Raw genomic sequence first — 21,367 nt, 5'->3', positions numbered from 1 at the left:
TTGGTTTTCAGTTATTGGCATCCTTCAGCCATCAGTAAATTTAGGGATACCATTGACTGTGAGGTGAAGAAATAAGAAACTTTTTTATAGCTTTATTTAATCGAAGGATGAATGGTATGATTGCTCAACAAGGAAGTAAAAATATATAATTACTGTCCAAAGTTTACAAATCTACAGGGCCCTGTCAGTGGAATCCAGGACAACGAGAAGATCCCACAGAGCACAAGGGAATTTAGGAGAGGTGTTTATGTCCCAGATGGAAGAGTCCTCTCTTCAAATAAATGATTGAATGATGGTGTCATCCTCATAATTGGATCCCTTGTCTGCCATCATGGCAACCGAAAGCACTACTAAGCGTGGTCAGGGCAAGTCAGCACATAGATGAAGAAACTTCCAAGGAACATTCCTGGGCACTGTGAAACGTCATAGTACAAATTTGGTGAAAGATTTTTTTGAGAGCCAGGTTTAGGAGGCAGGGGGAGCTGAATTATTAGAAAGGAAGATCCAGTCATTCACACCAAGGCAGCAATCCAGGCTGTTCTTAAAATCCCCTCACTTTGGGATTTAGATCACTCACTGAGGCCTCCCCAACCTGTGACCATGCCTGTAAACTCATTGCCTCTCTCTGCCTTCCCATTTTAGTAGCTCAGAAGGACGGCCTTTCCGACTTGGTACTGGTGCCAACATGGAGAAAGTCGTGAAAATGGACCGAGACATGACAAAGGTAACCCCAATATGAAGGAACCTGCTCCGCCAAGACCCACAGTCGAAGAACATATGCCAGGCTTCAGGTTTTCAGGAGAAATTTTTTTTTTAAATTTCAAGTTACCACAGGGTGAGAAATTGAAGACAGTGGCTTAACTGAGGCCATTTTCAAGAGAACTAGTCAAAATCAGTGTATCATTAACGTTAAAATGTAGAAGAGAACTCTTGGTTTTGACCTAGAAATTTTCTTAGCTCTGTTAAGAAAGTTCTACAGCCTAAAAATACTTTAAAAGTGATCAAAAAAAAAAAAAAAGTGACCATAGGGTGAAAGGTTAAAAGAGTAATAATAATAGATAATAAGAAATAAAGACAAAGAAGCCCGTGAAAATATAAAAATTATGCTCAGGTTCACAGATTACACGATAAATAATTAAAGGGAGGTAATAAAACAATAGTAGTGTATCATCTTTACCTGTCGCACTGATAATGTTAAGATCGATGGTACCCATTATTGCCAAGGTGAGGGTAAATAGGCATTTTCAAGTATCCAGAGACAGGCCTGTCCTTGGCAGTTCTGTTTGTAAAAAACAAAATAGAATCTGTGTACCCATAAATAGGGGATTTGTTAAAGAAATTATTACATTCATATAATGAAATACTGTACAACTATAAAAATAATCAGGTAGGTCTAAATATATAGACATGGATATTCATGATATTTTATGGTATCAGGTTCATATCAATGATCACAATTCATGATGTTTTGATAACTGATAAAAAAGAAATCAAAACTGCGTAGCGTGGCCTATGATTATGTATGTCAGAATCTGCATGGAAAAAATTCTAGAGGACTAACAGTGATCTCTGACTGGATGAGGACAAAGGATGTTTGTGGAGATTTAACTTTCTACATATAATATTTTAATATATGAATTTATAAAAATGAGCCTGGATTAGGGGAAACAGATTTTTTAAAGTATAGTGCTGAGAAGAGCAAAAAGAATATGAATGTCTTCAATCTGATCCCCAGGGTGGCTGCTGTGAGGTGATTACAGAAGAGGCGGCAGCTGCTCTGCGAAAAGCAACCAAGTGGGCACAGTCAGGCCTCATCGTCAGCGTTGGGCCACCCGTGGAATCGCTCAACCCAGAGACTGTGAGTGGACTGTCCACAGGGGACAAGAAGAAAACCGCCCAAACTTCCATTTGCCGAGAGAGGAACTCTGAACTTGCCAGGTAAAACCTTTCACAGGGTGGAAGCTGTCTGCACTCTTCTCAGACTTACTTTGTAAAGGATTTGTTTTGAGGGTTTTAATTTTATATCCTCCCCTTGACCTGCTGGAAATGAGGACTGAGGGCTTAAAATACCCATCCGTTGTAGTAGTTGTTCTCAAAGTCAAGTCAGAAAGTGATGACCATCCAGGTGGATCCAAGGTTGTGAGGGACAAATAGGGAGGCCCTCCGAGCTGAGTGGACATCTGTGGCTGGAGGATTGTTTTTTTTTTGAGAAAGGCCACCACCAGGAACACCAGCTATAGTTTTTTTGAGTAGCGGAAATAGTAAACTGTCCTTGCTGCCTTTACTTCATCCAAACGATACTTGTCACCATCCCAACTGTACACAGAAGCTTCTTTCTAGTTGGAGGAGAGATAAATGTGTGTTGCCCCTGGGAAGTTTGTGTGAGGTTCTGTGCTTGCCAGCCAGAGGCAGATGTAGTGTAGGTCCTTTCCTTGATCACAATGGTTTATACAGTTAAAGGTTTGAGGTCCATTGTTTCCAAGGCTTCTTCAGTTACCAGAAAGAATGGGAGTCACTGAAACGCACTTTTTCCAGTATTTATAACTAGAAAATGTTTGCATCTGGTGCCAAGCCTGAAGCCACTCATCTGCCTTATTCACCATCACTGGGCACTGACACTTTTCCCTGTTGACACTTGCAGGACCGACCCTGTCCGACCTTTCATCAGTGGGCATGTGGCAAACAGCATGGCCGCAGAAGTGATCGCCTTGCTTCACAGCTTGCTGATGGCGCCTGAGTCAAATGCTGCTCAGATATGGACCACGACAGCAGAGAAGGCTAGTACGCTGTTGCTGCTTAAAACAGGAAGCAAGACAGAAGTTAATGTTCTGTTCTAGCAAAGGACATTCTAACAAAGAGAGAGTTCCCAAACTGGCCAGATATACTTGTTAACTGTATTTCCCCTGAAATTTGCTTTGATTCAGTAGCTTCAACTCTGTTAACCCACATCCCCTTTCACTGCCAGTTCTGATTTCACGGAAGGCAGGCTAGTGTTCTCAGGAAAAGAATGGCACTCCTTGTTTCTCCTTCTTGCTTATATTCGATTGGTACTAACATGAGGAAATCATGCGGCCTTGCTTTATTGGATTTGTTAAGTGTACTTACTAAGTCCCAAGGAGGCCTCTGTGTGGTTTACACTCCCTGAGTGCTCTGTCAGTAATTCATCTTTACAAACAATAGTTCAGTTTCCTGAAAACTAGGGTTTGGTAATCAATTTCCCTTTTCCCAGTCATTCATGATATGAACACCTTATAACGTGTCCTAAAGGTACTTGGGTGTTGGGATGTAGGTAGTATGCTGTTATGGTTTTCCTGCAAATAAATTTTTGCTTTAGTTTAGGGGTTTTATTAACAGTGTTTGATTCTCCCATATTTTGAGGTTGTGTATTTCCAGTTCTGTCCAATCACGTAAGGCAGATGTGCCAAGAATGTCAGTGGTCATACCTGATAATTATTTCACCCCTCTCATATCCAGAGTTCCTTTAGCACATGGGACCCAGGCACTGTTGTAGACACTGCATCATGCTTAGTATCAAAACAACCAGAGCTTTATCTCCCACTGCATGGGCTGCTTCTTACACTTAGGTTCTGTCTCGTGCGCTGATGTACATTCCACAATTGGGGAAATATGCAGAAAGCATTCTGGAAAATGGCAGCAGTAGTGGCAGAAAACTCGCCAAACTTCAGAGAATCGCCCGCCAGGCTGTCGCTGCACTGTGTGCACTTGGAGGCTTCAAAGAGACAATCAAGATAGGGTCTGAGGTTCAGGTAACCAGCCACCATTTTCCCAAGTCATCGCTTTCCCCTGTATATAAGTCCATTGATTAATTGCTCATTTGTAAGACAAGTATCATCCACCCAGTTGGACAAAAATCCTTGTTTCTTTAAGCTAAGAAACTCGTGGCTTCTAATCCACACTATGCTGCCGATTAGTCAGATATTAGTACAATACTGTGTAATGTTAACTACAATACTTGTGTCCTGTGGTGGTGGTAATATTGGCAGTATTTTAGAATTGAAAGTGTGAATTTGTATCATATTGTGATCACCTCGATGTAAGGTTTTAGGACCTATTATTTTAACTCATGTTCAGGGCTTGGTATCTGCGTTATAAGAAACTATTACTGTAATGCCGGTAATGACAGCTGTAAGTTTCCTCTTCCCACTTGTCACATCAGATAATTGCTCACACCATCAGAGCTGGTAGGTAGTGCTAATCCCTCTGTGTCTCTAGGTTTTAGGTAGAGGAATATCAGGAAGCGTCGGAGTAGTGGCTTCTATCAATGAACAGGAAGGTATAGCTACAGTCAAATTCCCACCCATAGACTGTAGAAAGACGTCGCAAGCATCAGACACACTGACTATTCCATTGTCTAGACTTTGTGTTCCAAGATCAGAGGTAAGGTGATTTTTAAATGCATCTTAAAATGTTACTGCAGATGGTAACCGTACTGTAATGAGTAATATGCACATACACAGTACAGAAGCACAAATACTTGGTTTTCTTAAATTTTGCTTGTGACGTGTATTTACCTATTGGGCATAATCATTTAATAGTAACATTTGTGTGGAAATTTTTACCTGGATGACAAAATTCATTTCTTTGGTTTGGAATATTCCACAGTGTATTGTATGTTTAATTGTTTGGGTCTAGCTTGCAATTCTGTATGGTGATTTGATTCTTTTTAACTGAAATTTTGAGAATTAACTCCAGATGATAATAACACCCTCATTTCTTATAAACTAACTACTTGAATTTAACTTTTTGCCATGCCCCTCCCCCCACCGCCATCAGGCATTGCCTCTTCATAAACTGTCCATTACTGAGAAGGTAGTACAGGCAGTCCAGTCCATGTTGCTTCCTCAGGAGGGAAGTCTCTCTATTCATACCTCACTTCCTGCAACAGGAGATGGGTCAGCTCCTGTGATGGCAGTCGTTCGGCTCCTGGCTGAAATAAGAACAAGGTGAGCACCCTCCAAAGATCCCCTAATGTGCTGAGGTGGTGCAGGCACAGAGACAGGGGTCCTCCATGGGCCCCTCTGCACCAGGCTTAGTGGGTCCGCAGCGTGAACTTCATGCCAAACTGAGTAACAGAAACTATCCTCTTGTGCTATGTTTACTACAGTTTTTGTTGCATTCCCCTGTTTCTGCACTTTGAAATAAAGTTTAGCTGTTTCCCTAAGAAAGTAAATAAACAAAATATGATTGATATATAGAGCACATACATAAGGCTCCACTGATTTGCTTTGGTTAAAGAACTTTGTCCTGTCACAGGAATTCTTCTGCAGCTTTGCCTTTTTTAAAGTGGTTCGGACCACGTTAGTACCTATCTGGTCCATCTGCTTTCCAGACTGCTGAGGAGAAAATTAGGGAATGCTCGCAAGTACTGGAGTTGGAAAGAAAATACATTTATTTACAATGAAACAACAGCAAGTTTCTTTTGACAATGAAACTTGTCAGAAAGTTCTAATATGTGTTTTGAGTTAGGTGAGAGAGATCAGCATACAGATTTCCCAAGCGTTTGGACCTCTCTTGTTCCCAGAACATTAATATTGCCCATGGAGCGCTGGTTAGGAAGAGCTGTTAAGAGATGGTGCTGATTTCTCACCTGGCACTTGGTGACTTCATTTAGGGAGGTGGCAGCCATTTTTCCCTTTTCCAATTGTCCACGCAGTGTCAGCAGTTACTATGCGGGGGAAAAGAGAAGTTACATACTTCCCAGCCAGTCCAGCTCATAAAAAAAGCAAGAGGAATGGGGAGTTTGAACCTTGTTTAAATTAGAGGATAAAATTGATTGAAATGTTTTTCACAGTTGACTTTTTAGAGAATGACCATTGATGACTTTGAAATATTGTAAATCTTTTAACATTAAGAGCATGCCTGGTCATGGCCCAGCTTTTAGAAGACAGCTTATTTTGTGAAGAATTCATACAGCAGTGTCCAGCAGCTGTTGAAGTTCTCAACCTAGTAGCCCAGGAATGCAGTGCTGGTAAGTACCTGTTACTTTCCTTTCTACCCTATTGTCTTAAGTTTTGTCAGCACATTTATAATTTGATAATGGAATGTTAACTGTTTTCATGTACACATCCAACAGCTGAACTCTAAACACAACACTTACCACAATTTACTTTCATTTCAGATCTAGAAATGTAAATAAAAACCTTCAGTATATGCCAACTAGGAAATCAGCATTTTTCAATTTAACTTTAGGACCACTATGTCAGAGTGTTTTCTTTTCCCCATTCATATTAATCAGTTGCCTTTATTTCTCAATTAGAATTATGTATGAGCTGTCCTTAGAGCTGCAGATACTTTCTGACTATTGTCATTGGCCACATTTGAATTCAGAATCAAGAATTTGCACTAACATCCATCTTTGTGTGTGTGTGTTTATGGAAAAGTTCAAACAAATACAAGAATAGAGAGACTTTTTTAGTATAATGAACCCTCACGTTTCCATCATCTAGTTTCAACAGTTATCAACTCATAGCCAATCCTGTTTCATCTACGCTGCACCCTCCTGGATTATTTTTAATCAGATTTTTAGATATTCCTTTATTTTATCCATAAATAATTTAGTATGTGTGTCAAAAATAAGGACTCTTAAAATAACTACAATGTCAGTATCACATCTAAAAAATTTACAGTAATTCTTTAATATTATTAAATATATAGTCAGTGTTCAACTTCCTAATGTTCTCATAAAGTAATACTTGTTTTTACATTTGTTTATTTGAATCAGGATCCAAATAAAGTTCATCTATTATAATTCATTGCTGTCTTTTAAATCTCTTTTTTAAAAAATTCCCCTCAGTATCTTTTCTTCCCTTGCAACTTACTTGTTGAAGAGTTTCCCACAGTCTGGATTTTGCTGATTATATCCTGTGGTGTCATTTAATGTGTCCTTTGGTCCTCAAATTTCCTGTAAATTGATAGTTGGCCTGGGTGTTTTTTAAGTGAAAATTTACCCTTTATCCCCAAGGACATAGTAGGACTGTAAATGTAATTGTTCACAATTAGATTAGCATTTCTCCAATGCTCTATTACTAGCATTTTCATAAACTGTAAGGAAGAAGTGGATATCCTTCCCTTCCCTAATGGTTTTAGTTTTATCCTTTTTTTTTTTTTTTGGTCATTTCTGTTATCTATATTATTTACTGTCTCTCATGCTGTTTGCTTTTTTTCAGTAACTCTCTAATCTCTTTTCTGTCCTTAAATTTTTATCCTTTTTCATGTGGCAGTGATTTCTGTTGGTTTGTTTTCACTTTTTGTCTTCATTCTATATCTGTTTTACTTCTCAAATCTCCTTCCCTTAATAAGCATGGTTCTCTGGAGCCAACAACTGTTAAAAAAAACCTCAGAGAGGGACTTCCCTGGTGGCGCAGTGGTTAAGACACCATGCTCCAATGCAGGGGGCCTGGGTTCGATCCCTGGTCAGGGAACTAGATCCCACATGCATGCCACAACTAAGAGTTGTCCTGCCACAACTAAAGAGCCAGTGAGCTCTGAGGAGCACATGTGCCACAACTAAGGAGGCTGCCTGCCACAACTAAGGCCTGGTGCAACCAAATAAATAAATAAATAAAATATTAAAAAAAAAAAACCTCAGAGAGACCCCAAGAAAAGGGAAAAAGAACAAAAGAAAAGGAGCTTGCTTTCTTGGGTGAACTTACTTATGCTAAATACTTGCTTATAATTTACTTTTGTACTTACGGTATGTAGTTCCCTGCCTCTGCTTTCAATATTCTTGGCTTAGGTTGCATCCTAAGACTTATTTGACTGATTTTAGCAAGCATATAACTTGCTGAATGAATCACTTACTATTCTATAGGACTCTTTCTGGGTATCTTTTATATATTTTATGGAATAAAGGGGTCTTACTCTGTGAAATTAACTTTGGTACTTAATGTACAAGCCAGGAATCGTAATAATTTAGAGCAAATGGTTTTAATAATAACCCACTAACCCATTTTTTTCTGTGGAAAAGAACCCTGTGGTAAGAAGGAGTTGGAAAGAAACATGGGGGAAGTTCTTACTAATTTTTACAAAAGAGAAGACTATGAGCTTATACATTAGCGATTTATATTCTAAAATACTGTCCTATGTCAAGTGCAACAGTCCTTAATAACTCAGTTATTAGATTATCAGAAAGAACTCTGAGGTTAAATGTAGATATCCAAGTTTGCTGATTCCTGAGTCATTTACCTGTATTTAAACAAAAACAAAAACAGGGCTTCACTGGTAGCGCAGTGGTTAAGAATCCGCCTGCCAAGGCAGGGGACATGAGTTCAAGCCCTGGTCCAGGAAGATCCCACATGCCGCGGAGCGACTAAGCCCGTGTGCCACAACTACTGAGCCTGCGCTCTAGAGCCCGTGAGACACAACTACTGGGCCCGTGTGCCACAACTACTGAAGTCCATGCACCTAGAGCCCATGCTCCACAGCAAGAGAAGCCACCGCAATGAGAAGCCCGCACACCGCAACGAAGAGTAGCCCCTGCTCGCTGCAACTAGAGAAAGCTTGTGTGCAGCAACGAAGACCCAATGTAGCAAAAAAAAAAAAAAAAAAACCCATATCTGAATTACTTTTCAACACAGTAGTGGATTCTTTTTTTTTTCTTTTTAATTAATTTATTTGTTTTTATTTTTGTCTGTGTTGGGTCTTCATTGCTGCATGTGGGCTTTCTCTAGCTGGGGTGAGCGGGGGCTACTCTTCGTTGCGGTATGCGGGCTTCTCATTGTGGTGGCTTCTCTTGTTGTGGAGCATGGACTCCAGGCATGCGGGCTTCAGTAGTTGTGGCTCACCAGCTCTAGAGCACAGGCTCAGTAGCTGTGGCACATGGGCTTAGTTGCTCCACAGCATGCGGGATCTTCCCAGACCAGGGCTTGAACCCATGTCCCCTGCACTGGCAGACAGATTCTTAACCACTCCGCCACCAGGGAAGCCCCAGTAGTGGATTCTTATAGCCTGCTAGGGAGTCAGAGCCTGTGCTCAGAAGAAATGCTGTTTAATAAATTAGATCCAAAGTGGTGGGTAGAGGAGAAAGAGTTCTTCGATTATTTATTTATTTATTTATTTATTTAATTTTATTTTTTTGGCTGCGTTGGGTCTTTGTTGCTGCGCACGGGCTTTCTCCAGTTGCCGCGAGCGGGGGCTACTCTTCATTGCAGTACACAGCCTTCTCATTGCAGTGGCTTCTCTTGTTGTGGAGCACAAGCTCTAGGCTCGCAGGCTTCAGTAGTTGTGGCACCAGGCCCAGTAGTTGTGGCTCGCGGGCTCTAGAGCGCCGGCTCAGTAGTTGTGGTGCATGCGCTTAGTTGCTCCACAGCATGTGTGATCTTCCCAGACCAGGGCTCGAACTTGTGTCCCCTGCCTTGGCAGGTGGATTCTTAACCACTTCACCACCAGGAAAGTCCCTGATTTTTATTTTTTAATGTATCAAGATTTTTAAATTTCATATATGAAAGTGTCATAAAATGTATATGTGATAATATATTGATTCTCTAAAATGAAAAAATTTTCAATGAGTTTCTTTTATTATTTTACTTCATCTGGGATGAATTAAGCCACGGACTTGGCCACTGTAATGTTAACTCACTCATAGCTAAATTTTATAGCTTCTCTAACCCAAAGAAAAGAGTACCTAATTCCATTTGGTCTAGGAAGATAGCACTACAGAGCTTTTTCTCATAAAGAAATATACCTGGGGACTTCCCTGGTGGTCCAGTGTCTAAGACTCTGGGCTCCCAATGCAGGTCCGGGTTCGACCCCTGGTCAGGGAACTAGATCCCACATGCCGCAACTAAAGATCCCACAGCTGTAATGAAGATCCTGCACGCGGCAACGAAGATCCCGCATGCTGCAACTAAGACCTGACGCAGCCAAATAAATAAATAAATACTAAAAAAAAAAGAAAAAGAAAGAAAGAAAGAAATATTCCTGGGGAGTTAACTGGATCCCTTGGTTGAAACAGCATAGGAAATAGATTGTGAAACTGAAGAAGAGACATATAGAAACCGAAAAAGTTCTCAACTTTTTTTTTATACTCTTACAGATAGCAGAATCTCTCAGATTTCCTTTTCTCCCTCCTTCCTAAATGTACACATTCCCTGAGCCAGAGGTTCTCACACTTGGAAAGTTTGTAAGAATCTCTGGGAGGCACGTTTAAAATGCTTTCCAAGCTCCACCAAAAAGTTAGAAGTCAAGGGTGGGCCTGGGCAGTGTGATGCAAGTGGTCCTCACAGCTCACTTGAAGAAACTGCTCTAAGTTTTGCCTTGACCCACCTTCTTTGCTTTATCTGCCCTTCCTTGTGCTTTCATGGCTTCTGCTGTGGGCAGTCCTTCGCTTGAGGTGCAGGCCTGGTAGCTATTTTTCATAGAAGGAATCCCCCGCAAGCCCCAGCCTCATGAATATACCACATTTAAAACCAAAGTCATCATTTACTCTGGAATCCACTCTCCTTTCCGAATTCCCTATTCTTGGTTATACTCGGGCTATTGTTGACCCTCAGACACTGAGTCCTTCCACATCCAATCAGTTGCCATATCTGATTCTTCCTTTGAAATGCTCCTGAAATTTATCTCTTTTCTGTTCATCTCCACTACCAGCTCTTTAAGTTGGGTACTTTTTATCTCATGTTTAGGCATATGCATTATTCTCCAAACTTTTCCTTCTCGCACTTTGTATTTTCCCATTGTCATCACAGTTACCTTCCTGAAGCCCTGATTTGAGTGGCTGCTTGTCAGGTGCATAGAGCTGTCACTGAGAGGCTGGCTTTCCTAAGTGCAGTTACTACTGTTAAGTTGTCATTTATAGATTGGAATGAATTTACAGCCGGGTCTGGCACTTACTTGTTACTATGGCGAAAGTACAATACAATCAGCCTTTTCTTTCTTGAATTTGTAGCTTAGGAGCTTTTTATTCTCATACTAGATGCTATAAAAATCTCCTCTTATGTTAAGCCTACTTCATGGCAGACATGCCTCAACTCTGCCAAACAGCCCCCACTCCCTTCCTTCTTCCTAAGAATTGCTTTTCCCTTATTATTTGGTCTGATTCCACCTATCTGCATTGAAGTATCTCCATGACACTTGTTACTGGTTGCTTATAAGGACACTGCTGCAGATGTTATTCACTGTATCCTCCAGCATTCTGTGTATCAGGTCTCTCAGAATAACTTTTAAGTCATTTTAACAAAAATAATTGGAAAATGTTTATTAAAAATAATTGGGCTCTTTATGAGTAGCCAGTTTTACATTTATGTAATGGACTCCACGAATCTATAACTAAATAGTTTCCCCCTCTTTGGTTTGTCTATTGGCAAGCACAGATCTAGACTTGTGTCCCTGACTCCCAGGTGTAAATAAAGAACACTAGACACGTACCTCATGGCCTGGCCTCACTCCTGGCTCCACTTTGACTATTTTATCTTTGATCACTCTCTAATCCATATCATTGGATTATATTAGGTGTCTTAAGTGTCTGTAGGTACTAGGTATGTCAATAAATCTTTCTTGCTACTATCCTAAACATATTCTGTGGTTTACTTTTACTAGAGTACATCTTATTCTTCCTAAGACATCTTTTTAAGTTGAAATATAATTTGCATACCACACAATTTACCATTTTAAAGCGTACGATTCAGTGGGTTTTTACATTGGGCTGGCCAGAAAGTCCGTTCAGGTTTTTCGATAAGATGTTACAGAAAAACCTTATCGAGCTTTCTGGCCAACCCGATACATTCAGAGCTGTGCAGCCATCACCACTAATTCCAGAACATTTATAACCACCCCCCGCGAAGAAAACCCTCTATATTCATTATCCCCACCCCCTTCCCATAGCCCCTGACAACCGTCAGTCTACTTCCTGTCTCTATGGATTTGCCTGTTCTGGGCATTTCATATAAATGGAATCATATAGTATGTGTGTGGCCTTTTGTGTCTGGTTTCTTTCACTTAGCATAATGTTTTCAAGGTTTGTCCATATTGTGGCAGGTATCAAGTAGTTCATTACTTTTCATGGCTGAATACCTTTCCATTGTATGGATAGACCATTTTGTTTATCCATTGATCAATTTATGAATACTTGTGTTGTTTCTAACTTTTGGCTATTATGAATAATGCTGCTATAAACATTCATATACAAGTTTTTGTGTATATGACTATGTTTTCAATTCTGTTACATATATATAGGAGTGGAATTGCTGGGTCTTACAGCAGTTCTATGTTTTAACTTGAGGAACTGCTTCCTTTTTTGAGGGACCATTTTCGAAAGTGGCTGTGCTTATTACATTCCCACCAGCAACGTATGAGGGTCCCGGTTACTCCATACTCTAGCCAACACTGGTACTGTCTTTTTTATTATAACTAGCTTAGTAGGTGTGAAATGGTATCTCATTTGCCTTTTCCTAATGACCAATGACGTTGAGCATCTTTTCACATATGTATTGACCATTTGTATATCTTCTTTGGACAAATATCTATTCAGCTTTGCTGCCTGTTTTTAGTTAGGTTATTTGTCTTTTTATTGTTGAGTTATAACAGTTCTTTATATATTCTAGGTATACTTGTCCCTGATCAGATATGATTTATAAGTACTCCCTCCCATTCTGTGGGTTATCTTTTCACTTTCTCAAGTGTCTTTTGAAGCACAAAGATTTTTTTTTTTTTTTTTTTTTTGCGGTACACGGGCCTCTCACTGCTGTGGCCTCTCCTGTTGCGGAGCACAGGCTCCGGAGGCACAGGCTCAGTGGCCATGGCTCACGGGCCCAGCCGCTCTGCGGCATGTGGGATCTTCCCAGACCGGGGCATGAACCCGTGTCCCCTGCATCGGCAGGCGGATTCTCAACCACTGCGCCACCAGGGAAGCCCTGAAGCACGAAGATTTTTCATTTTTATGAATCCAGTTTCTCAAATTTTCTTTCATTGCTTGTGCTTTGTGTATCCTATCTCAGAAACCATTGCCTAATCTGAAGTCATAAATATTTATACCAGTATTTTCTTCTAGGAGTTAGAGTTTTAGCTATAGGTTTTTTAGGTCTTTGATCCATTTTGAATTTTTGTGTGTCATGTGAGGTACTCCTGAGACATCTAACTCTTGACTATTCTAGAGTAGTGTCACAGTGCCAAGCCATCCAGAATTCCCTTCCTTCTCTGCTTATTGAAATTCTGACTTTTCTGAGATCTGATTATTAAGCCTTTCTATCTCCTGGAATGAAGTCACACCTCTGTGCCTGTGTTTGTGTCTTATGTCACATAATAACACACTCTAGCCTTGCACTGTGTTCTTTATTGTATGTGTGTATGCATATACATGTCTTATCTCTCCCAGACCGGAGACTTCAGCTCATATTAACTTTGTATTTTCCAACATCTAGCACTGTGCCTTGCTCGTAGGAGATGTTCAGCAGGTTATAGACTTTTAGAAAATCAATTTAGATGATAAGAGTAATAGTTTTCGGGAACTTCCCTGGTGGCGCAGTGGTTAAGAATCTGCCTACCAATGCAGGGGACATGGATTCGAGCCCTGGCCCAGGAAGATCCCACATGCCGCGGAGCAACTAAGCCCGTGTGCCACAACTACTGAAGCGTGCGCACCTAGAGCCCGTGCTCTGCAACAAGAGAAGCCACCGCAATGAGAAGCCCGTGCACCTCAACGAAGAGTAGCCCCCCGCTCGCTGAAACTAGAGAAAGCCTGCACACAGCAACGAAGACCCAACGCAGCCAAAAATAAATTTTAAAAAAAAATAGTAGTTTTCATTTAGTAGATGATAATAAGAGCTTTCATTTATTGAGTGTTTGCCCTGTGCCAGGGACTTGGCTAAAGGCTCTACTTGTGTTATTTTAGCTCATCTTCACAGCCACCCTGTGAGGCACAGGTACTATTATTACCCCTATATTGGAAGTGATATGGTAAATATCAAGTAATGGATCCAGATTCTGAATCCAGGCAGCCTACGCTAGAGCCTATGCACTTGACCCCATTGCTTTGCTGCTGCGCTACACGTAGTAGACAAAGATGTCTCAGGGTATTTGCTCTTTTGTAAGAATTTGAATAATCTTCTTTTGTAAGCATTTTATTGCTCTGACCCTACTCCAAAAGAGTTGGAGCCCTCTCAGGAGTTGTAGGACTTATTTTCACATATTCAATGTCTCCCCTTCCAGGAGAGCGACTGGCAGTTGTGGAAGTGCAGTGTGAACGGCTGAGGATGCTCTACCGGGACTGTGCTCGGCCCCCGCCACCTCCACTGCAGGCTGACCGGAGACAGGTGAGCCCTCTGCAGTGCCCCACACCTGCTGTCTGTCTGCAGCACGCGCCTGAAGAATTACAGAATGCCCAGCAGCATGTTAATGGCACTGAGAATGGGTGTTTGCAAAGCCATTTGGAGGTGTATGCTCTGCAGTGACATGCTCTCATCCTTGAATGTCAAAGCACGTTGATTTGTCATTCTGAATATCGAAAGATGATAGCAGGGGAGCAGAACTCATTGATTTGTAAATAATTTCTATGTTATCAATAACAGAAAAAGAAAACGTTTTTGAAATTAGATCTATAGTTCATCTCATAATAATAAGTATACATAGAGAGAAAGAGTGACTAAAAAGCCAAAGTGGCACAGAGAAAGTACTGTGTGATATCACTTATATGTGCAATCTAAAATATACAACAAACTAGTGAATAAAACAAAAGAAAAAGCAGACTCGGGGAAAAACAAGTTACACTGGGGAAAAAAAAAAGCAAAAGAGGCAAAAATGTTCAATATTGGCATTCTGTGAATGTTCTTAGCAGCATGATTCATAATAGCCGAAAAAGAGAAACAATGTAAATGTCCATCAACTGATGAATGAATGCGTAAAATGGGTATATTCATACAATGGAATATTATTCAACCTTTAAAATTAATGAAGTGGTAATACATGCTACAATATGGATAAACCTTGAATTATGCTAAGTGAAAGAAGCCAGTCACAAAAGACCACATATTGTATGATTCCATTTCTTGTAATGTCCAGAGCAGGCAAATCCATAGAGACAGAAAACAGACAGATAAGTAGTTGCCAGGGACTGGGAAGGAGAGAGGATGGGAATTGACTTCTAATGGGTACCATTTCTTTTAAGGGGGACAGGAATGTTCTAAAATTAGATTGTGGTGATGGTTGCACAACTCCGTGAATATACTAAAAACCATTAAATTGTACACTTTAACTGGGTGAATTGTACGTTATGTGAATTTTATCACAAAAAAATCAGTGCATCTAGGTAAGAGTATACAAAAGTTGCTGTATTCTTGCAGTTTTTCTGTAGCTTTGAAATTATTTCAAGATAAGAAAGTTAGAAATCTGTAAAAGAAGAAATGTCACTTGAAATCTCAACATCTCCATTTTGTGTTTGCAATTCTATTGAATGAGGGTGTCTTTCCCCAATGCAGCCCAAAGAGATTACGTGGAGCCCCTCACGAGTATTTCCACCTGTCCGAGCCTGCATGTTCTCATCGCACCTCACTTCCGTCACCTTCCTTGCTGACCCCAGCGCTGGGGGCGGTCTGCCCCGGGGCACATTTATCTATGCCACCTCACCACTGCCCATTCAGGTGAGAAATCACATGACATACTGTCTTCTGCCTCTTTCCTTCAAATGTGAGAGAAAGAGGAAGTTCAGGGGCCCACAGTGAGCCCTCTGATTGTCTGCACACTTCTTGTGTTTCTTCAGGCCCCGTCTTTCTACTGGGAAATTGAAATTGTTTCCTATGGAGATAGTGATGATGACACTGGACCAATAGTTTCCTTTGGCTTTGCTACAGAAGCAGAGAAAAGAGATGGGGCTTGGACTAATCCAGTGGGCACTTGTCTTTTCCATAAGTAAGTGGCTACTAACACTATTATTAAAAAAAAAAAAAAAAAAAAAAAAGTAGTGGATGTGGGTGGGTTTTTTGGTTTTTTTTCATGTGGGTGTTTTAAAACTAAAGTAATATCATTTTAATCTCTACTCTAAAAAATGTAGAAAATACCAGCTGGAAATATACTCATATTTAGTGAATGAGAATAGCTCTTAGGATTTCTCTTCTGATTACTCTCATGCTACTGTTCACTACTTACCTTCCTCTGTGTTGACTGATTAGCCTTGTCTTTGACTTCTCTTTGTTTTTTTCACAGCAATGGCCGAGCCGTGCACTACAACGGCTCCAGTTTATTACAGTGGAAGAGCGTTCGCTTAGACGTGACTCTCTCTCCTGGTGAGTGCGGTGGGAGTTTTTTTTTTAACCCTGTGTATTTCTGTTGTTCCCAGGTCTGGGTCAAAATAGGTTAAAATTAATGAAACTTGGCAACTGAAAACGGACACTGTCTTCCAGTGAAAATGAAGTACTTGTCATTGTTGTCCCCTAGTTTACACAAAACCTCTCATTTTATGAGGCACTGTTATCATTAAAGCCTCCATCTGGTAACTTAGGAGTCACATTGACTTTCGTTCCTCCATCATCAGAAGAATCTGAGATTTTGCTTTTCTCCAAAATTTGGTCTTTTATCAGCTTTTCATTGATGAATAGCTTGAAAAAAAACCCTCTACCAGTCGCCTTGAGGCACTCAAGAAATTCATTATCAATAGGTAAAGATACATGCTGTAGACTTTGCTCTTGGTAGCCTAAACATCTGGTCCAGCTTCGTCACATCTTCTGCCCAGATGTTTCAGTCACGTAGTCAATTCAATAAAAAGAAAATCTTTCCCCTCTTCTTTTTAAGCCTCCATATAACTAACTTCATCTGGTAATAGTAGATGAATAGGGATCAGTCCTACCTGCTCCAGAAGTAGCAAAATATAGACACTGTCCTCTTGACATTAGAAGCAGCCAAACATGTTGGCTACTTATTTTCAGACAGTACATCTTAGCATCATCTCTGATAAAACTGAAATTATTAAGTATAATAGATGATCTTGGATGCTTGCGTAGGGGTTACTAAGTCACTGAACCCAATAGATAACTTCTTGTAGCAGTCTGGGGGGTAATTTTGCTTATCCTTGAGGGAGCTGTTTATTAAATTGCACTTTTCCAGTGAGCATGGTATTTTCAGCTATGGTCAAGTTATGCCTTGGAAATTACTTCCTGGCAAGTTGTTTCTCTCTTACTTTATGGAGAGAACTCTGTAATCTCAGCTGAGTACTTAAGTGCTTTAAGCACAAAGCTAGGGGTAGTAGAGACAGCAGGGGATCCATAGTGGGCGTTCTATTCGTTTGTTATAGTTGATTGTTATTTTGTTTGATCATACTTTAGTTTTTGAGAATATTTTGGACCAGACCTCAAGCAAACATACAACCCCTTTCTCAGAGAAATGTGTCTGTGTGGGAATAGGAATTAGGAACCCACTTATTACAACAGGATCCCAATCTCTGTACCAACACTTTCAGTGTCTGTTGACCAGCAGATACTCTTTGAGCATCTCCTACATGCTGGGCCCTCTTCTGGGCCCTTCGGGTGCCATAGTGAACAGTGACAAGTCCCCAGCCATTGGGAAGCCCAGCCTAGTGGTTTCAAAATCATATGAGACTCTGATCAAAAACAGAATCACAGAACTTCATGCGCTTATTGGAGAGTTTACAACAGGTTAATTTTAAGGCTACGTGTGCTAGCAGCTTGCCTGAGACAGCCTCTAATAGTGCTGATGTGGTGGATATGGTCCCCTTGGTTCTTTAAGTTCTACTACAATATCTAGTCACTTCATCAGAAAACAGCTTGGCTTATATGATCTTCGCTTCCTGCAAAAATGCCTTAAATACATGTAAGGGGACAGAATGTGATTTAATGGTGTATGTTCAGCTTACATTGTAGGTTGAGTTTAAAATTATATTTTTTTAGATCCTTTTTAAGTCTTCTGCAAACTTACTGAGAAAATAATACCTTTTTACCTTTATGCATAAGTAATCTGGTACACGTCAAAAGAGAAAAACTTGTATTCCTCTATTAAAAAATCATACCCCCCCCCAAAAAAAATCATACCCAGTGTTTTCCCTTTTTGTCTTGGCTGCCTGGAAAATAAAAGCTAAATTTAATGTGTAATTGTGGTAAGTAACTTAACCTCAGACACTAGGTATTTTTGTTCTTCGAAACAGAAATTGTTTATTTCTATTGTGTTACTCTCTCTATATATAAATACAAGGTACTCCATATCTTTTTCACCTGTAACTGATGGCATGAATAAATAAAAGCCAAGATAGTCAATGATATGTAGTCTCATGCCAGTTGCAAATTGAAAGTTTAGTTAATAGTCAATAAAAGGAAAAAAAAAAAGTGTTTCCGTCCTGTTCTCTGCCCTAGGTGACGTGGCAGGAATTGGCTGGGAGAGAACCGAGGGAACGCCTCCTCCTCCAGGGCAGCCAGCCAAAGGCCGAGTGTACTTCACATACTGCGGGCAGCGCCTCTCACCGTATCTTGAAGATGTCTCGGGTGGGATGTGGCCTGTGGTTCACATTCAGAAAAAGGCAGGTTATCTTTTTGGGAAAGGAAACAAAATTCTCCTCAGTAATTTATTCCATCAAGAATGGAAAAATTAAAGACACCAAACGTGGCCTTGTTGACGTAACATGTGGTACCTGATAACAGAAGGAACCACAAACAAACCTGAAGAAGTGGGTCCTTCCTTTGCATTGAACCTGAGTGCTTAACTGCTTTGACTTCCTTTTGGCAGTCTTTCCAAAACTACAATGCAAGGGACACTAGTGTTCTTTCCAATGGCAGTAAAATGAGTCTGTCATTAAGTAAGTTTTGAACGTGACCGTCTCGGGTCACTTTAGTATGTCAGAAGCTCAGAGGAATCCTTCGGTAAAGATTCAAAACTTCAACTTTATTTAACCCAGCATCCCTGCACATATACTTAATCATGGAACTCTTTTGTTTTTAAAGGAGCATCTATTAACAGTTAATGTTCTGTGAAACATTACTACTCACTACACGGCGGTAGCTCCCAAGTCCTTATCTCCAGCCCAGATCTCTCCCTAAATTCCAGACACAAATATTCAGCAGTCTAGGCAACATTTAGAAATAGATGTTCCATTGGCATGTCAAAGTTAACATGTCTAAGACTGAGCCTAACTCTGCCCCATACCCTAACCTGCTTCTTCCCTAGCCTTCCTTGTCTTGGGAAGTGGCACCTCCATCCTTACAGTTCTAAGGCCAAAAACCTTGGCATCCTTCTTGACTTCTCTTTTCCTCCTGCTCCACATCCAGTCTGTCAGCAAACCTTGTTGACCCTACCTTCAAAATGTATCTGGAATCTGACCACTTAAGTCATGGCCCAGCCACCCTTATCTTCTGGGTAGCATGTTACAATATTCTTCTATCTCCCTTCCCTACCAGCCCCTTAGTTCTTGCCCTTTTACACATCTTTTCAACACAGCAGCCACAGTGATTCCTTAAAAATGTTGGTTAGATCATGTCACTCCTCTACTCTCAACAAGTCAGTGGCTTCCCATGTCTATGTTGTAAAAGCCCAAGTCTTTATAATGACTTAGAAGATCTTGTAGAATCTGGCCCTGTACCATGCCTCTGATAGTAGCATCTTTTCTCACTTTGTGCAGTGAATTAAAGATGTCAATAATTTAAGGCAGCCTGTTCTATTCATTCATTCAGCAAATATTTATTGAGTACCTACTATATATTAAGTAGTGTGCTAAGCTCTGGACATATAATAACAATGAGCAAAATAGATATGGTCTTTGTCTTCATGAAGTTAAAACCAGTTGGAGGAGTCAGACATTAGTCAAACATTTGCATAAATATATATGTGTATGTATATAATCACAAACTAATAAACACTGTGTGTATCAGTCAAGGTTCTCCAGAGAAACAGAACCAATAGGACAGAGGGACTTCCCTGGCGGTCCAGTGGTGAAGACTCCATGCTTCCACTGCAGGGAGCACGGGTTCCATTCCTGGTCGGGGGAACTAAGATCCCACATGCCACGTGGTGTGGCAAAAAACAAAACAAAACAAAAAAACACCCCACAATAGGAGCTATATATATATATATATATATATATATATACAGAGAGAGAGAGAGAGAGAGTGTGTGTGTGTGTGTGTAGACAGAGGTGGGAGGGGAGATTTATTTTGAGGAATTGACTCCTGTTAGTATGGAGACTGAGAAGTCTCATGACCTGCTGTCTGTAGGCCAGGGACCCAGGAGAGCCGGTGGTGTGATTCAGTCTGCGTCCTAGGAGGGCAAGAGAAGATGGGATGAGATATCCTAGCTCAAGCAGTGGTGCAGGGAAAAAGGGTTTAATTCCTCCTTCCTCTGCCTATTGTTTTATTCAGACCCTCAACGGATTGGATGGTACCCACTTATACTGGGGAGGGCTATCTACTGTGTCCACCGATTCAAATGCTAATCTCACAGACACACCCAGCAATAATAATGTTTAATCTAGCACCCCGTGGCCAGTCAAGCTGACATTTAAAATTAATCATCACAATATGATTGAAAATTGTAGACTTTATGGAAGCAAGTACCAAGCAAATCTGATCACATCCCCATTACCCTGAAGAAGTGATGTTTGAGCCAGGTCTGGAATATTAACCAGTTTAAATGGACAAAATTGGAGGAAAGAAAGTTCCAGGTGAAGGGAACAGCATGAGCAGTGGCATCAGGTAGAAAGGAACAGTGCTGGAAACAAGAAAGGTCACTGCGTTTGAGCAGCAAAGAGCGTGAGTGCCAGGCGAGGGGCAGTGGGGGCCGTGCAGAGTTCGAAGCGCCTGCGTCCACAGGTGCACCAGCCCCTCTGCCTCGGTTCACAGACTCTGCCATGAAGTTCACCTCGAGGGGTTAGAAATGAATGCATAAATAAACCTAAGTCCTTTCAAGTCTTTTCTTTGGTCTCCTTTCCAGAACACCAAGACGCGAGCTAACTTTGGCTCCCGCCCATTTGCCTATGCTGAAGGGCAGGCCCACCGCAACGCTGCCGACCTATGCACCGACCTGGCAGAGGAGATCAGCGCTAACTTCGAGGCCCTGCCCTTTGCCATGGCATCTGACAGTGACAATGATGCTGGCACCAGTATTGCGTCAGACCCGGGCACTCATGGGCCACCGTGCCGGATTGCTGCCGTGGCCACTGCTCAGCAACGTAAGCCACCTCCTCCCAAGGCCTCACTGCTTCCTGGGAATGCAAATGCTGTTAATTCCGTAAATCCATTTAACTTGGACATACCCCAGTGCCCACTGGTAATGGGGTAACAGGCCCGGTGAAACAAAATGGGGAGCAGGAGGAAGCATGGCAGGCTAGAAAGCGCGTCCCCCACATACAGGAAGCCTGCCCGCGACTCAGGGCCAGCAGAATATTGCCACATGGAAATGCAAGTCTGAAAGATTGTCTACTTTT

General features: G+C 41.1%; 1 protein-coding gene across 9 annotated transcripts in view; it reads left to right on the top strand.

Moving 5' to 3' along the window:
- The window catches only part of HECTD4 (HECT domain E3 ubiquitin protein ligase 4), a 190,727-nt gene that overhangs the window by 116,241 nt on the left and 53,119 nt on the right, over nucleotides 1–21,367 (top strand). For all 9 annotated transcript variants that reach the window (XM_027124619.1, XM_027124618.1, XM_027124622.1 and 6 more), the window contains 13 exons: nucleotides 643–724; nucleotides 1,736–1,938; nucleotides 2,642–2,777; nucleotides 3,585–3,767; nucleotides 4,234–4,398; nucleotides 4,795–4,964; nucleotides 5,874–5,989; nucleotides 14,164–14,267; nucleotides 15,429–15,590; nucleotides 15,710–15,858; nucleotides 16,153–16,232; nucleotides 18,309–18,472; nucleotides 20,875–21,112. In XM_027124619.1, the coding sequence (XP_026980420.1) occupies nucleotides 643–724; nucleotides 1,736–1,938; nucleotides 2,642–2,777; nucleotides 3,585–3,767; nucleotides 4,234–4,398; nucleotides 4,795–4,964; nucleotides 5,874–5,989; nucleotides 14,164–14,267; nucleotides 15,429–15,590; nucleotides 15,710–15,858; nucleotides 16,153–16,232; nucleotides 18,309–18,472; nucleotides 20,875–21,112 (1,952 nt within the window). The remainder of the gene's footprint in view (nucleotides 1–642; nucleotides 725–1,735; nucleotides 1,939–2,641; nucleotides 2,778–3,584; nucleotides 3,768–4,233; nucleotides 4,399–4,794; nucleotides 4,965–5,873; nucleotides 5,990–14,163; nucleotides 14,268–15,428; nucleotides 15,591–15,709; nucleotides 15,859–16,152; nucleotides 16,233–18,308; nucleotides 18,473–20,874; nucleotides 21,113–21,367) is intronic.

Source organism: Aethalodelphis obliquidens, unplaced genomic scaffold (genome assembly GCF_003676395.1).
Source record: "Aethalodelphis obliquidens isolate GAN/ISIS:26980383/991018 unplaced genomic scaffold, ASM367639v1 scaffold28, whole genome shotgun sequence".
Classification (NCBI taxonomy): domain Eukaryota; kingdom Metazoa; phylum Chordata; class Mammalia; order Artiodactyla; family Delphinidae; genus Aethalodelphis; species Aethalodelphis obliquidens.
The sequence above is the reverse complement of the archived record's forward strand: the minus strand, read 5'-3'. Positions and strand labels throughout refer to the sequence as shown.